We start from the raw sequence: 15740 nt of genomic DNA on the forward strand, positions 1-15740 counted from the left end.
CCCAGTCCTTGCTGGTCCTCATCGTGCCCTTCCCTGGGAAGCGAGACTTGCTGTGCTGGCGCACCCCTGAGGGAGCTTCGCTCAAGAAGAGAAGCCCCAACGCAGCTTGAGTGAGCAGTGTCCACCCAGCTACTACTTCACCGCCCAGGAGCTCCACGCCATCATTTACGGGTCCATTCCAGGCGTGAGGAAGCAGCGTGCCACCTGGGGAGTTGAACATGCTCCCCACAGTCCGGGCAGGTGGACCAGCTCACCAACAAGGGCCGAGCAGAGGTGGAGAGGGACAACTTGTCCAATGACATTATGCGCCTCCAAGAAAAGAAGGAATGCCACATCTGCTGTGGGAATTGTGAGCATCATTTGAAAACATTGTTTTTGTTGCAATTTCCCCCCCTTTGTTTTTGTTGCATTGTTCTTGTTGCACTGTATTTGTGTTGTTTTTGTTGCATTGTATTTTTACTGGTTATTTCTTATGTAATTTGTTTTGTAATATGTTTTATAATATTTTGTTCACCGCTTTGAGGGCCTTTTGGCCGAAAAGTGATATATAAATAAACTATACTATACTACTACTACTACCATTGTAGGTTGTATTCTGTGGAATATGGTCCCCAATGAGGTCCTCCTGGCACCTTCATTGACATCTTTTTGGCATCAGAGGAAGACTTATCTTTTTTTCCCCAGGCATTTGATAGACTATGATGATGCTTGTATCAGCATGCTGCCAAAGCTTTCTGTGACTGGGAGTTGTTGTTCTTTTATTATTTTGTCTGATGGGATGATACATTTACTTTTGTTTTTAACAGTGTTGCAAGTCACTTGGAGACCTCTGGGTAACAGGTGACTAAATAACAACAACAACAGATCCCGATCTACCTTATGCCCACTCCTGCTGTAACTATACTCCTTGGTTCAAGTGCTAAACTGTTGGTCAAAGCATCAGTAAGTAAAGCACACCTCATTTACACCTGAGTCCACAGCAAACCATTCTCCATACGGTTTGCAGAGGTTCAGAGGCTAGGCCTTCCTACAAATCAGAGAATCTGACCCTTAGCAGAGATGCATGCAGCCCCTTGGCTGAAATGTTGAGCAGACATGAGAGAGAGGAAAAACAAAAACACAAGAACGGAAAAACTATCTAGTCTTCCTTAAGTTCTATTATAGTTTTAATTCATGCCAGAAGCCTGTGGCATAATGCATCTTGGTGCCTCAGAGGTGAAGGATTCTGTGCTGAAAATTCCCAAATTCTGTGTGCGTGAGAGTGAGATCCTAACCAAATACTGCAAAGCATGGTAAATGCATGGAACTGCATTTGGCTTCCTTCTCCCAGTCTCCCCCCTGTGATGCGTCCTTCCCTGGCTCTCCCTGTCAGGTTCCTACCTGCGCGTGGTTACTGCCTGTCTCTAGGCACCACCAGGGACTCCACCAGTCCGGACCGCACTCTCTTATGGTTTACCTATCCGCTCTAGCACAGATCTCAACAGATCCCCCTGCTAGGCAACCACCAGTAACGTCCCAATACTAGTATTCCCAGAGACTCTGAATACTGGTATTGTTATTCTCTTCACCGCTGCCACCATTTGTTACAGTTCCCCTTCAGCCTTGGTCATTACCTTACCCTCCCTTCTGGTCTGTGAAACCCCAGCCAAGGATCAGGCCTTTGGTAAACCAAATTAAGTATTTATTAAAGATAACAAAGCTAATAAGATTAACAAGATTTCTTCTTAAGGCACATAAGCATATGGTTTTACTCAATACTAATCCGAACTCCACCTCCCTCCTGGTAAACAACTCTCTAAACCCCACCAAGCAATCCACTCTTTCTCTTCTCCCCCCAGATTCCACAATTCACCACCTCACATTCCCCCCGATTTACCTGTCATCCTTTCATTTATACTGTCAGCCATTTTTCACATTCAGCCAATCATCAAGCATTCTATTGCCCATTCACTCCCCCTCCTCTTTCACTACTTACCATGTATACTCTAAACAACCAGCACTTACCATATATACACTAATATATAGGAACATCACACACACCCCCAGTAATTTATACCAACTGCAGAATTTCAGATTTATAGCTAGGTTTTATAGGCCACCAATTAAGGGCACTACTCAAAGCCATCAGCCACAAGTAATTTAAAAGGAAGTCTGCCCTTTTGAAATAACTGAGCTTTGGCAGAAGGAACACTCCCATTAAGTCGATCTCTATAAGAGCCTGGATAGCTAGGAATAAAAATAAGAACAGTGTAGACTCTTAAGAGTATGCCTAAGAAGGGGGCCAGAGCTTGCAGGGAGCTAAAATGGAATGCTTGCTATGAAACTGCTGCTGAAGTGACAGGATTTTGAATGGCACTCATTTCTGGAGTCTGGTGGGAGGCAACGTGCTTGTTAACTCAAAGAAGGCAACTTATTCCTGAGCGGATTGGTCTCCGCTCTGTTGCTAAGCAAACCCCTGCGCTGCTTTCTTTTTGTCATTTAAATATGCCACTTGCTCAAAGTTTTATATTCTGCAAGATTGGTCCAAAGGGAAGGTTGCTGCGGGGGATTGCTGTCACACCCGGGTTCTTTGCCTATTCATTTCCAGCCTTACAGTGAAGGGGGCTTAAAGTCTCCTCACCACTTTGAAGCCAACAGAGCTAGAAAAAACCCTGCACTATTTTGTACGCTGTTATCACTATTTAACATTTAAGCAGTGTGGGATGTGTGTTAGGTACTATAATACTAACAATATGAAGATTGCTTGTCCAAGGCACGTTTCGGTTACGGGGCAGAGGAATGCTGCAGAATTCTTGAAGCTAAGTGGGTTGAAAGTGCCGGGTATGTTTAGCCTGGAGAAGAGAATATTGAGGAGTCACGATAGTAGTCTTCAAATATCCAAAGCGCTGTCATGCAGAAGATGGAGCAAGACCTGTTCTCTGTGGCTCCAGAGGACAGGACTAGACATGGCAATGAAGCAGATTTTGTTTTAACCCAAAGATTGGGGGGGTGGGAGGGACACCCATGAGAAGCTGCTTCATTCTGAGTCAGACCATTTGTCCATCTAGCTCAGTATTGTCTACACGGACTGGCAGCAGCTCTCCAGGGATTCAGACAGGGGACGCTCCCAGACCTACCTGGAGATGCTGGGGATTGAACCTGGAACCTTCAGCATGCAAAGCAGATGCTCTACCGCTGAGCTGTGGCCCTTCTGCAGCACAGTGGTAGAGCACATGCTTTACATGCAGAAGGTCCCAGGTTTAATACCAGGCATACCTAGTTAAAAGGGTCTTAGGTAGCGGAAACCCTGGACAGCTGCTGTCAGTCAGGGTAGGATCAACAGTGCGGCCTAGCATGAGACAGCTTCCTAGGATCTGATGTTCCTATCTCATTCCAAAACTTAACTCCTTGCCTGGCTGGAGAGGCAGGACCGTAGCTTAGTGGCAGAGCATCTGTCTAACATGCAGAAGGTCCCAGATCCAATCCCTGGCATCTCTAGGTATGTCTGAAACCCGGGACGGCTGCTGCCAGTCAGTGTAGACAATATTGAACTAGATGGACCAATAGCCAAAGTCATTTTAAGGCAGCTTACAAACAAATCCTATTGTACAATACAAGATCTTGTCCTTCAAAGGGCACCTAGGTCGAATTAAAATGATGCACAATGGGAACAATTTCAGGTAGGCTCTTTGGGGCTCTGCTATACACACACAGTAGGGCCGCACTCATACGGCAGGTTATGTTCCAGACCCCCGCTGAAAAGCGAAACCCACCGAAAAGCAGAACTCCGTCAATAAAATGGCACCCAACGCCCGAAAAACGCTGTAAAAGGGGAACAAGTGCCGTACGAGTGGAGCAGGGAATTTGTGGCCGCTCAAGATGTTCTCAGACTATCATTCTTGGACTACCCATCATCTCTGACCAACTGACCCTGCTGGCTGGAGCTGAGAATCAAACAACCTTTGACTGGGCCACGTACCCCTAATTTCTGCCCTGTCAGTATAAAGTGGTGCATGCACACTGAAGCTAACATTTGGGTGCATGTCTCCATTGGTGAGAGATCTTTCCGTAACCCCTAACCCCACTTCTGTCTATGGGCAGATGCAAAGTTTTAAGTCATGCCCCAAAGCAATCTGGGGCAGCAGTTTATTTCCATTAAACTGGGCGATTTCCATCTGTAAAAATAACCAACAGAAATCCAGTTTTTGAGTGAAGGATAAGAAATGGCATGTTTGGGACTGCTACCAAATGAAAGTCTTGATAAATAGCCATTCAGATATCACTCAGACGCAATTATGTCGAAAACCAGATTCCGTCTCAGAGCATGAAATCGATACTTTCTCAAAATGGCAGAACAAATGGCTTTAGATGGCTATCACTTGTTTTTCAATTATAGGGGTGGGGGTGAGGTGGGGAAGAAAAAGGGGAAATGTTAGCCCAGCAAAGCCTGTGGCCTGCTAATCGATTTCCATTCCTCCTTTTACCAAGCACCATGCTTGGCCTGCAGATTAGAATAATCTTCAAGAGCTGTCGTAATGGCTTTTTAATAAAATACTTTAGATCTCACATGGGTTTGTAAAATATTTATGAGCCTGAGTCACAATGAAGCAAGTTGGGCAACTTAAGAGGACTGTTTCTTTCTAAGTAAAAGCCTTAGTAAAGTATTTTCATTTAAAATGGTGATAGATTTTCTGCAGCAACAAATCAGTGTAATATTCTGGGCAGGAAGGAGAGTTGTGGTTCCCTCTTACATCCAACCCACTGAAATGCAACTCACTATTTTGCTCCTTTAGCTTTCTTTGAATGTAGGTGGAGCTGGGTGTTCTCTGTGTTTAAGAAATGAACATTTCTTGCCACAGCAATCCAAAATTTGTACAATGAAAACTTGAATTCTGCAACTGGTATCAATTATGCAAATTGAACATTATGCATAATTTATTTTTTCACTAGTATTGGGGAAGGGCATGGGAATGCCCCCTCCCCCTCCCCCAGCAGCTAATCACTGGAAATCTTATTCAGCAACCCCTCTCAATTCTGAGCTTTCAGGAGGGAGTGCTCACATGCTTTCAAGTCTATTTTTGCTATCATAAAAATTAGAATTTTGTGTTTTTTGCACCCTAAAAAAAGAAAAAAGAAACAGATTTGCAGGGAGCAGAGTTCTGCACCCAATGCTGCATTCTGTATTTTCCTCTACTCCCTTACAAAATCACTACATACATGCAGCCCTGAAAAAGAAAAGAGGGGTTTCTTTAGCTTTTGAATACATTTTCATTAAAGACCCCCTCTAGGATGCAAACCTTAATGTGGTGAGAGGGTTTGAGAGTGGTGAAGAAGCTGAGAGCAATGCCGTCAGGAGTCTAGACCAAGAGGCAAGACTCCTAGCAGGGGCACCCAAGGTGGAATGGCCAAAGCTGAGACACCAGACTAAGATGCATCCAAACTCAGAAGAAGGCAATGGTAAACTACCTCTGAATACCTCTTAACACGAAAACCCTATGAACAAAGTATCCAAAATGCAACATGAGATAGTGCTGGAAGATGAGACCCCCCAGGTCAGAAGGCACTCATCGAGCTACTGGGGAAGAACAAAGGACATGTATGAGTAGCACTGTGACTAATGATGCCACTGGGCCAAAGCCAAATGGAAGCCCAGAGGCTGATGCGCACAGATGCGAAAGGAGAGTCCAGAGTTGTATGACGCACACAATAGGAACATGGAATGTGAGAAGCATGAACCAGGGAAAGTCAGAAATTGTCAAGAAAGAAATGGAACACATCAATATTACAATACTTGGCATGAGTGAATTAAAATGGACGGGAATGGAACATTTTCAATCAGGCAACTAAAAATATTTTATGCAGGAAATAATAAGAAACAGGGTTGCTGTAACAGAAGTGATGGAGCAAAAGCAATTAGGAGCTATAATGCAAGGTCTGAGCATGTGATACCAATGAGACTTAAAGGGAAACCTATCAACATAACCGTCATCCAAGTCTACGCTCCAACAGCAAACACAGAAGAAGAGGAATTGGAGAGATTTTAAGCAGAAGTACAGGAAGAAATTGATCACATACCAAAACAAGACGTGATGATAATCATGGGGGATTGGAATGCAAAAGTAGGGAACAGAGAAGAACTAGCAATTGTAGGAAAATGGGGCTTAGGAGACAGAAATGAAGCAGGAGAAAGACTTATTGAATTCTGTGAAGCCAATAATTTGTTTCTTGCAAACACATTTTATGAGCAACCGAAAAGACGACTGTACACGTGGACATCACCAAATGGTCAATATAGGAATCAAATTGATTATATAATTGGTAGCAGAAGATAGAGAAGTTCCATACTTTCTGCAAAAACAAGACCAGGAGCAGACTGTGGTACAGATCGAAAATCAGAGTAAAGCTAAAGAAGACCAACAAAGCAATCATAATGCCAAAATACAATGTAAATAACATCCCAGAAGAATATAAAGATCAAATAAGGAACAGATTTGAGGCTTTAAACTTAGTTGGCAGAGAATCAGAAGAACTATGGAGTGAAGTCAGAGACATTATCAGGGAAGAATGCAGAAAGACAGTACTGTACCTCTAATTAAAAAGAAAGACCTCAATCGATGACTGACGAAACTCTTAAAATGGTTAAAGATAGAAGGAAAACAAAAGTAAAAGGAGAAACACGGTTAGAACCCTAAATGCAGTAAGACAGCAACTAATACGTAGGGACAAAGAGAACGATTACAATAGTTATTGTATAGAAATAGAAGAGGACAACAAAAAGGGTAGAACAAGAGCCCTATTCCAAAAGATTAGAGAAATCAAAGGGAAATTTACACCAAGAGTAGGGATGTCGAATAATCAACAGGGGAACACAATGACTGACTGAGATAAAATAAAAGGAAGATGGAAGCAATACACTGAAGAATTATATAAAAGAGATGCAAGGACAACAGATTCATTCACGGAGGAACTGTATGAAGAAGAACCAGAAATTTTAGAATGTGAGGTGAAAGCTGCACTTAAAATACTTGGAAGAAACAAATCACCAGGAATAGATGGCATACCAATAGAGCTGCTACAAACAGAGCCGGCTCTAAAGGGCGGCCAGGTGGGGCCCTGGCCGAAGGCCCCTGGGGCTACAGGGCCCCTGCGCTCCCCTTCTGCAATCCACGGCAGGATTGCTGCCGTGGTTCACAGGACGAGTGCTTCTGAGCCGCCGCTATTCCCCTGTTCCACCTACCTTTCTCTGTGCTGTTTTTTGCAGGGTTGCCATCAATCAAGATGGTGCTGAGGTTTCCCTAAGGGGTTGAAGCCTTTGCCGCCATCTTGGTTGATGGTAGCAATGCGCGCATGCGTGCCATAAACCAAGATGGCGGCAGAGGCTTCAGCCCTGTACGGAAACCTTGGCCGCCATCTTGATTGATGGCAACCCTGTGCGCACAGTGAGCACAGCCACAAAAAACAGCACTGAGAAAGGTAGGTGGAACGGGGGAATAGCGGGCACCTCAGAAGCTCCCGCCCTGTGATCTGCAGTACCAATCCTGCAGCGAATTGCAGAAGGGGAGTGCCGGGCCCCAGGGCAGGCTGGTGCCCAAGGGCCCCTGCATGCTAGGGGCTGGCCCTGGCTACAAATTACTGAGACGGAATCTGTCCAAATTTTGAAAAACATTTGTAGGCAAATATGGAAAATAAAACAATGGCCCACAGACTGAAGAGCTCAATATATGTCCCAATTCCAAAGAAAGGGGATCCCAGAGAATGCAGTAATTATCGAACTGTTGCCTTAATATCCCATGCAAGTAAAGCTCAAGATTCTATAACAAAGGCTCTAAATGGAGTGAGAAGTGCCAGATGTCCAAGCTGGATTTAAAAAGGGAAGAGGCACCAGAGATCATATCGCAAACATAAGTTGGATAATGGAATGGACCAAGGAATTTCAGAAGAAAATCACCCTGTGCTTTATAGATTCCAGCAAAGCCTTTGACTGTGTAGATCATGAAAAACTATGGAATGCTTTAAAAGAAATGGGGGTGCCACAGCATCTAATTGGTCTGATGCGTAACCTATACTCTGGGACAAGAGGCTACGAAACCAACTGGTTTCCCATCGGAAAGGGTGTGAGACAGGAGTGTTTTATCACCCTATTTGTTTAATATATATGCAGAACGTATCATACAGAAAGCGGGATTGGATCAAGATGAAGGAGGTGTGAAAATTGGAGGGAGAAACATGAAGATATGCAGACAATACCACTCTACTAGCAGAAACCAGTAACGATTTTAAACGAATGCTGAGGAAAGTTAAAGACAAAAGCACAGGACTATAGCTGAAGGTCAAGAAGACTGAAGTAATGACAACAGAAGCTTTATGTAACTTGAAAGTTGATAATGAAGACATTGAGCTTGTTAAGGATTATCAATACATTGGCACAGTCATTAATCAAAATGGAGACAATAGTCAAGAAATCAGAAGAAGGCTAGGACTGGGGAGGGCAGCTATGAGAGAACTAGAAAAGATCCCCAAATGCAAAGATGTGTCACTGAACACCAACGTCAGGATCATTCAGACCATGGTATTCCTGATCTCTATGTATGGATGTGAAAGTCGGACAGTGAAAAAAGTGGGTAAGAAAAAAATCAACTCATTTAAAATGTGGTGTTGGAGGAGAGCTTTGCGGATACCATGGACTGCAAAAAAGACAAATAATTCGGTGTTAGAATAAATTAAATCAGAACTATCACTAGAAGCTAAAATGATGAAACTGAGGTTGTCATATTTTGGACACATAATGAGAAGTCATGATTCACTAGAAAAGACAATAATGCTGGGAAAAACAGCAGGGAGTAGAAAGAGAGGAAGGCCAAATAAGAGATGGATTGATTTCATAAAGGAAGCACAGACCTGAACTTACAAGATCTGAACAGGGTGGTTTACAACAGATGCTTCTGGATCAGTGCATTCAAGCATTGACTTCTGCCCACTGAACTTAAGTGGGGAGTTAAATACGGTATACATAACTGCATAACTGAGCATGCTGGACTGCAACCCACATGAAATGCATTTGAATAGCAGACTTCATTCCACGTTGCATGGGATACTGTGTTAATAAAAGAACACTGGCCACACTGATTTGGAAGATAACACTTCTGAATTCCACATCTATGGTATCTTTCACTTACCCTTGTTTTGCTTCTTCATCCGGATGGTTGTTCTCTTAAAAGAGCTTGCAATATCGTGATAAACTAGAAGAAAAGATAAGTGTTAGACAACGTAAGAACGGCCTTGCTGGATTAGACCAAAGGCCCACTTAGTCCAGTATCCCCTTCACAGGATGGCCAGCCAGATGCCTATGGGAAGTCCACAAGTGGGACCTGAGCGCAACAGCACTCTCCTTACTTGCAACTGCATTCATAGATATACTGCCTCTGATACTGGAGGTAGAATCATAGAATAGAATCATAGAATAGTAGAGTTGGAAGGGGCCTATAAGGCCATCAAGTCCAAACCCCTGCGCAATGCAGGAATCCAAATCAAAGCATTCACGACAGATGGCTGTCCAGCTGCCTCTTGAATGCCTCCAGTGTCGGAGAGCCCACTACCTCTCTAGGTAATTGATTCCATTGTTGTATGGCTCAACAGTTAGGAAGTTTTTCCTGATGTCCAGTTGAAATCTGGCTTCCTGCAACTTGAGCCCATTATTCCGTGTCCTGCACTCTGGGACGACTGAGAAGAGATCCCGGCCCTCCTCTAGGTAGTACATAATAATCATGGCTAGCAGCCATGGATAGCCTTATCCACCCATGAATTTGTCTAAGCCTCTCCTAAAGCCATCCACATTGGTGGCCATGATTGTATCTTGTACTAATGAATTCCACTGTTTACCATAGTTTAAGTAGTAACTAAATATGGTTAGTTTGAGCTAGGCAAAACAAAGCTTATTATTCACTGGGTATATCTAGAAAAAAGTTAAGCATGATTACAATAAAGCTTAAATATGTTTACAGCTGCTTCACCCATTTCATGGTTTCTACATGGAAAGTACTTCAGAGTGTGGGAAAACAGTATTTTTCGTTTAGACTGAAAAGCAGTATATAATTTTTTAAAATATAAAATTAAATAAAGGAAATGTCTCCTAGTTTGTAGCCATGGCCTTTAAAGCCATAGAAGAACAGAATAAACAACAGAAGCATCATATCAGCTTAAAAGAACTGGGAGGGGAGAAAAAAAGGTTTCATCCAGCACATCAAGGGCATTGGTGGAAGTACCAGACAACCTCCCTTGCGAGAAAGAGTTCCATAGATGGAGTATCACAACTGAGAAGGTCCAGTCTCCAGCTGCCACCTGCTTTATTTCAGATAGTGGGGTGGCCTCTGAAGATGATCCCAGCACATGGGCAGGCTCATGTGGGTAAAGGCAAAGGACAGGGAATCTGTAGCCCTCCAGATGTTGTTGGACTCCAACACCTCCAACTCCCATCAGCCCCAGCCAGCATGGCTAACGGTCAGGGATGATGGAAATTGGAGTCCAGCAGCATCTGGAGTGCCACAGGTCCCCCATTTCTGGTACAGATGATCTCAAGTGTTTTATTTTATTTGATTTTTGTTTATAACATTTCTATCATGCCCTTTATTGCAAATTATCTCCGGGCAGGTCACATTCAAACGCCGATAGGCCTATGCAGTTGTTTAAAATGTCTCTTGAGTAGCCAGTCATTTCAAGGATTGTTTTGTGTTGCTTTTAAAAGTTTTTGTGTTGCTGTACACTGCCCTGATGTTTTGCGAGAGGGAGATAAAAGAAATAATTTTGTAAATAAATTATATAAAAACATACAATCAATCAGTAAAAGAATAAAACCATTCCCATACCTATATCAAGTTCCTTTAAAAGATATGCACTGGGACTTTGAATTATGCTCACAAACTGACTTGAGAACCAGTGGAGGCAAGCAGCACAGACTACATGGGCAGATGCTCTCTGTGGTATGAATTCTTTTATCTGCAGTGTTTTTTCTGAGAAATGTTTTATTGAGATGGCTCATTCACAGAGTCTACAATTCACTTTCAACGGCCAACCATTCAGAATGTGGACTGAAGGTACATGTACTGTTACATCTGAACTGGGGCAATATCTCATGTTGATCCAAACTTTTGGACTTGAGCCTTTGAGACAAACAGACTAAAGGAATGTCATGCTACATATGGCAAAGCAGTATAACTTGCTGACTTTTAAAACCTTAAATAAAAGCTGAGTCTAAAATTCTAAAACTTACTCGTGTGATCTTCGTATCTTTCAACATAGTGCAACCGCAGAATAGCTCTGTTCTTTGCCTGGGGGGGGCAGGGGGCGGGGAAGGAATCCAAGAAAACGCTCTTTTAAAATTAAGAAATGATTAAGTCAATTGTCTATTTCAACTTTATAGTGAGACCAAATTAGAGATAAAAAGCATAAAAATAAAGCTATTCCGCCAATTATGTACTGAACTGAAATGCAATTAGCTTGATAAATTAAAAGGCATCTACATGATGTTGTAAAGTACCACCAAACTATGCTTAACAAAAGTTACCAGCCTACCTACCCACACATGCTACATTCATTGTTTGGGGTCTAAAAGAAATAATGAGAAAGAACCAGCGTAATGTGGGTGGGCATCTGCTTCAGCAACTGGGCTTCCACTACCTGTCCTCCTTGTGCAGCTCCCTGTATGCCCACCCAAAAGCTATTCCACAGGGTTGGTGGCTCCTCTAGCTGATTTTGGGGTCACATGGAGGCAGGGGGGCTGCAAGGGGAAAAATAGAAATAACAAATCACAAAGATTTCCTTTGTACAAACAGGTGTACATCAGTGGATGTTGCCGAAACTTCATAAGGCTTGCTTCAGCGGTCACTTGGAGGCAATGCTTTCCTTACCACGGTTGACCAGGTGAGGGCTATTCCCAGAGTGGTGTAGCAATCAATCCCTCCTCCAAGGGAACTCTGAGAACTGTAGGTGTGTGAGGATAAGAGCAGTCTCCTAACAACTCTCAGCGCCCTTAACAAACTACAGTTCCCAAGATTCTTTGGAGGGGCAGGTAGCCATGACTGTTTAAAGTGGTATGATGGTGCTTTAAATGTATACTGCAGGTGGGGCCACACACACGATGGAGGTACCAGGAAGCCTGGAGGAACCACACCCACTGGCAAAAGTGCAAAAAATAAGGAAGGGGGAGGCACACTTGTCCTTTCCTTCAGCTAGCAAAAATGTCTTCCGCTGGCTCCGGAAAGGTGTCTGCCAGGAGAGCCACTGCCCATCTGAGTAGACAATAATGGGCTAGATGGATAGTCTGACCCGATATAAGGCAGTTTGCTATGCACTACGTATGTTCTCAACACCACAAAACTCTGTACGTTTTATGTATAAAAATCAGGTAAGGAAGGAACAGCAGGCTTGAATTACATTAGATTATGTGTGCTTTTCGGACTACCTACTTTTCTTAAAGCAATCGTCCTCTCGGATGCTTTCCCCAGCGCAAAGCCTGATGGACACAAACAGATCAGTTAGTGAACAAACGACACACATCAAAATCTGCAAAACATTTGCACACGCACAAAAAAGGAGCCCATCTCACATCTCTGTACTTCTTCCCCTTCCACCTGCAAGTGCAGCACTGAGGCGCTCTTGCACTTTCAGCTTTGTTTTTCCCAACAAATCTAAAACTTTCAAGAAATGTACCCAAGGGATTAGAAGGAAGATGTGAAATTCTTTACCTCTCCCTTCCCTCCAATGAAAGACTTGCCAGCTTTCAACAAAAGGAAGAAAAACCCTCACGAAATGTGCCCTTGAAACCTTGATTAATCTACTTTCTGTTCAGTTTAACGGCACAAGGCATGGTTTTCATGGAACAGAGAGCGCTGTCGGCAATCACAAAGTATAATTAAAGACAAAGTCACCTATATTAAAGTATATCCTGAGAAAACAGCCAACAATGTTGGCTTTGCTGCTGTGCTGTAATCTTGGCAACGGTATTAGATTTTTTACTCTCTGAGGAAAAATAAAATGGTGTCTGATGGTGTATTTGAGAAGCCAAGTTACGACTTCTGGGAAGGGTGACTTCGCTTGTGCCTGCTTTTGAGACGGGCTCCTGCCGCAGAAGAAGCTTATTCAGATATAAATCAGTCAGAACATTTTTTTTTGACTGATGAAATTTCTCCCGGGCAGGGAGAAACGTAGAGATCAACCTCAAAAGCCTGTTTTTGTTGGGAGGACTGGATTTCATTAATTTATGAGAAAAGGTCCAGCCAGCAATGCCGGACGGACTTCCAAACAAGCTCTATCTGATTAATGCGATACGTTTATCTTTTCTTCAAAGAGAAAACAGACTAACAGGCAAGCACCCTTCTTTCTATTATTTTTTTTACTTGGTTTAAATTGTTGCAGCAAAAAGAGATTTGTCAAATGAATCAGCTTTAAAGAACTTCTGGGTGAGCTATAACTCTTCTCTGTTATTCATGAAAATAACAGGTTATCTCTGTTTCTATTGCAAAAAGCTGTCCTGGAAGTGCATTCTAAAGATATAAACAGAAGAGGGATTTCTATTCCGAGGAACATTATATTGTCTGGGACTATTCTCTTTTTGGTCTATTTTATTTTGACGAATCTGCTTCTTCACGACGCCACTAACTGTTTTGATGCTGGGAACTAAATTTGTTTTGTATTCTTGAACATAGAGAGATAAGGCAGGCTGCTCTGTTTATACTGTGATGTCATCAAGCCTGGAATATTAACCCAATTGTTGCTGAAATAAGAAGTGGTTCTTCTTTATTTTTGTTTTGCTTTGTTTTCGTGGTTTTAAAAATGGCAATCAAGAAAGTGGCTGAGAATCTGGAAGTAATTATGTTTCAGAAAATAATGGATGAGATTGAGATAACGAAACAAACCCTGCGACAGGGCAGTAAGGAGCTGAAAATGGAACTGAGCAAAATGACGCAGGAGCTTAAAGAAATAGGGGATCCTGTGAGAGAGGAGAATGAGATCAGAGATGAGAAAAGAAAAAATAAAGGGAAGATACAAGCCCTGGAGATTGGAACAAATGTGGAATTGGAAAAAGATCTGGAGTTTATGGATATTAGAAATAAAATCTACTGTTTGGAATTTAACGTTCTCTCTGAAGAAATTAATGAAGATATTAGAGATAAAGTTATCAATGTCTTGGATAATCTTCTGGACTGGAATGACGTGATGGAGCTTGATATAGAGAAAATCTATGGAATTAACTGCAGCCATGTGACAATGGAAAAACTCTCAAGAGATGAGCCAGTGCATTCTGTAAAAAAGAAGAACAGAGATATGACTTTACAACAATATTTCAGCAACTTATTTAGAATTGATGGCAAGAAAATATTTGGGATAGAGGAAATTCCCATCAGACTCTTATTATATGACTATGGCTATGACAGCAAGATTATTATGGAATACTGATAATGGAAGATTGGACACTGAAATTACTGGACTTAACAGGACTATTGAAGATGGAAGATGGAATTAATATGGATAATGGAATAATGGCTATTGAAATTATTGGACCTAACAGATTTTGATGAGATGGATTAATCGACATGTTTATTTGGAGAAAAATTGATAGATATATTTCTTAAAGAATTGAAACCTCTCTTTGACTTTTTGTGGAAAGAATAAAGTAATGTTTGTGAGATTTGATGATTAATTAAGATAACTACTGGAGGAAAGTGATTTTATAATATAATTTAAGAGACAGGATTGTTATATATTGTAGACCTATAACTGATTTGATCTGTGACAAATGGGAAGTCAACATTTTATTTTTTTGTTTAATCATTTTTGTTTTGTTTTGTTTTTTGTCTTTGAATGTTTTATGATTTTGTTTTGTATGTTTTATGAAAAATTGAATAAAAATTATTGTAAAAAAAAAAAAAAAAAGAGAAGCCAAGTTACATTCTTGCTTGCAAGAGATGTGTTATTTCCTTGCTAAGTTCACACTTAAGAACACTGCTGAGAAAAGTCACCTTATCAGCAGGGGTGGTCAAACGTTGAGTGCTGCAAGGGCCAAAGTATCCTTTCAAGTCAGAGGGCGAGAAAAAAGGGCAAAAGGGTTCTCTCTTTCTTAGCCTTTCCAAACTTTGGGCAATTCTGTGCATTCTCTCTCTCTCCTTCCATCCTTGTAGTAAGCCTCCCTGTTCTATCCCTTTGGTGAGGATCATCTAAGGCTCCACCTACACCATACATTTAAATCGGTATCATACCACTTTTAACATTCATTGCTTCCCCCAAAAGAATCCCGGGAACTGTCATTTGTTAAGGGTGCTGAGAGTTGTTAGGAGACCCCCTATCAGTGGAGGCTGGTCCATTGGGGCTACTGGGGCACAGCTCTCCCAATGAGAATGTCAAGCAATTTTTAATTCCGCCCCCCAATCTCAAAGCCACATCTCTTTTTTGTTCCACACACATTTTATACAGTACTTCTTTCTGAACTCAGAGAAGCTGTGCAAACATTTAGGGCAAGCTTCTGTTCTCTGGCCAATAGCTTCTTGTTCTCTGGCCAATCAGCTATCTACACCACTCAGCCAATCCTAATCCAAAAGTGTAGCTATGGCAAAGCAGTCCCTCCCCTGGGTCGGCCTGCTTGTCAGCCCTCTTAGAAGGCTTTTCCTCCATCTGTTGTTAAGAGGCCTCTCTAACACAGGCACTATAGCAAATTAGGGAGGAGTCTAGACTGCTTGAAGAGCAGCTACTTGGGAGTCAGCCCATGTCAG

General features: G+C 42.2%; 1 protein-coding gene across 1 annotated transcript in view; it reads right to left on the reverse strand.

Annotated features, from left to right (window-relative positions):
• MRPS5 (mitochondrial ribosomal protein S5) overlaps positions 1-15740 on the reverse strand; it is a 78079-nt gene that overhangs the window by 4052 nt on the left and 58287 nt on the right. Inside the window, exons 7-9 of the mRNA XM_061626471.1 lie at positions 12441-12487; positions 11246-11303; positions 9156-9218 (exon numbers count right to left, since the gene is read on the reverse strand). Coding sequence (XP_061482455.1) covers positions 9156-9218; positions 11246-11303; positions 12441-12487 — 168 coding nt within the window. The remainder of the gene's footprint in view (positions 1-9155; positions 9219-11245; positions 11304-12440; positions 12488-15740) is intronic.

Source organism: Rhineura floridana, chromosome 4 (genome assembly GCF_030035675.1).
Source record: "Rhineura floridana isolate rRhiFlo1 chromosome 4, rRhiFlo1.hap2, whole genome shotgun sequence".
Classification (NCBI taxonomy): domain Eukaryota; kingdom Metazoa; phylum Chordata; class Lepidosauria; order Squamata; family Rhineuridae; genus Rhineura; species Rhineura floridana.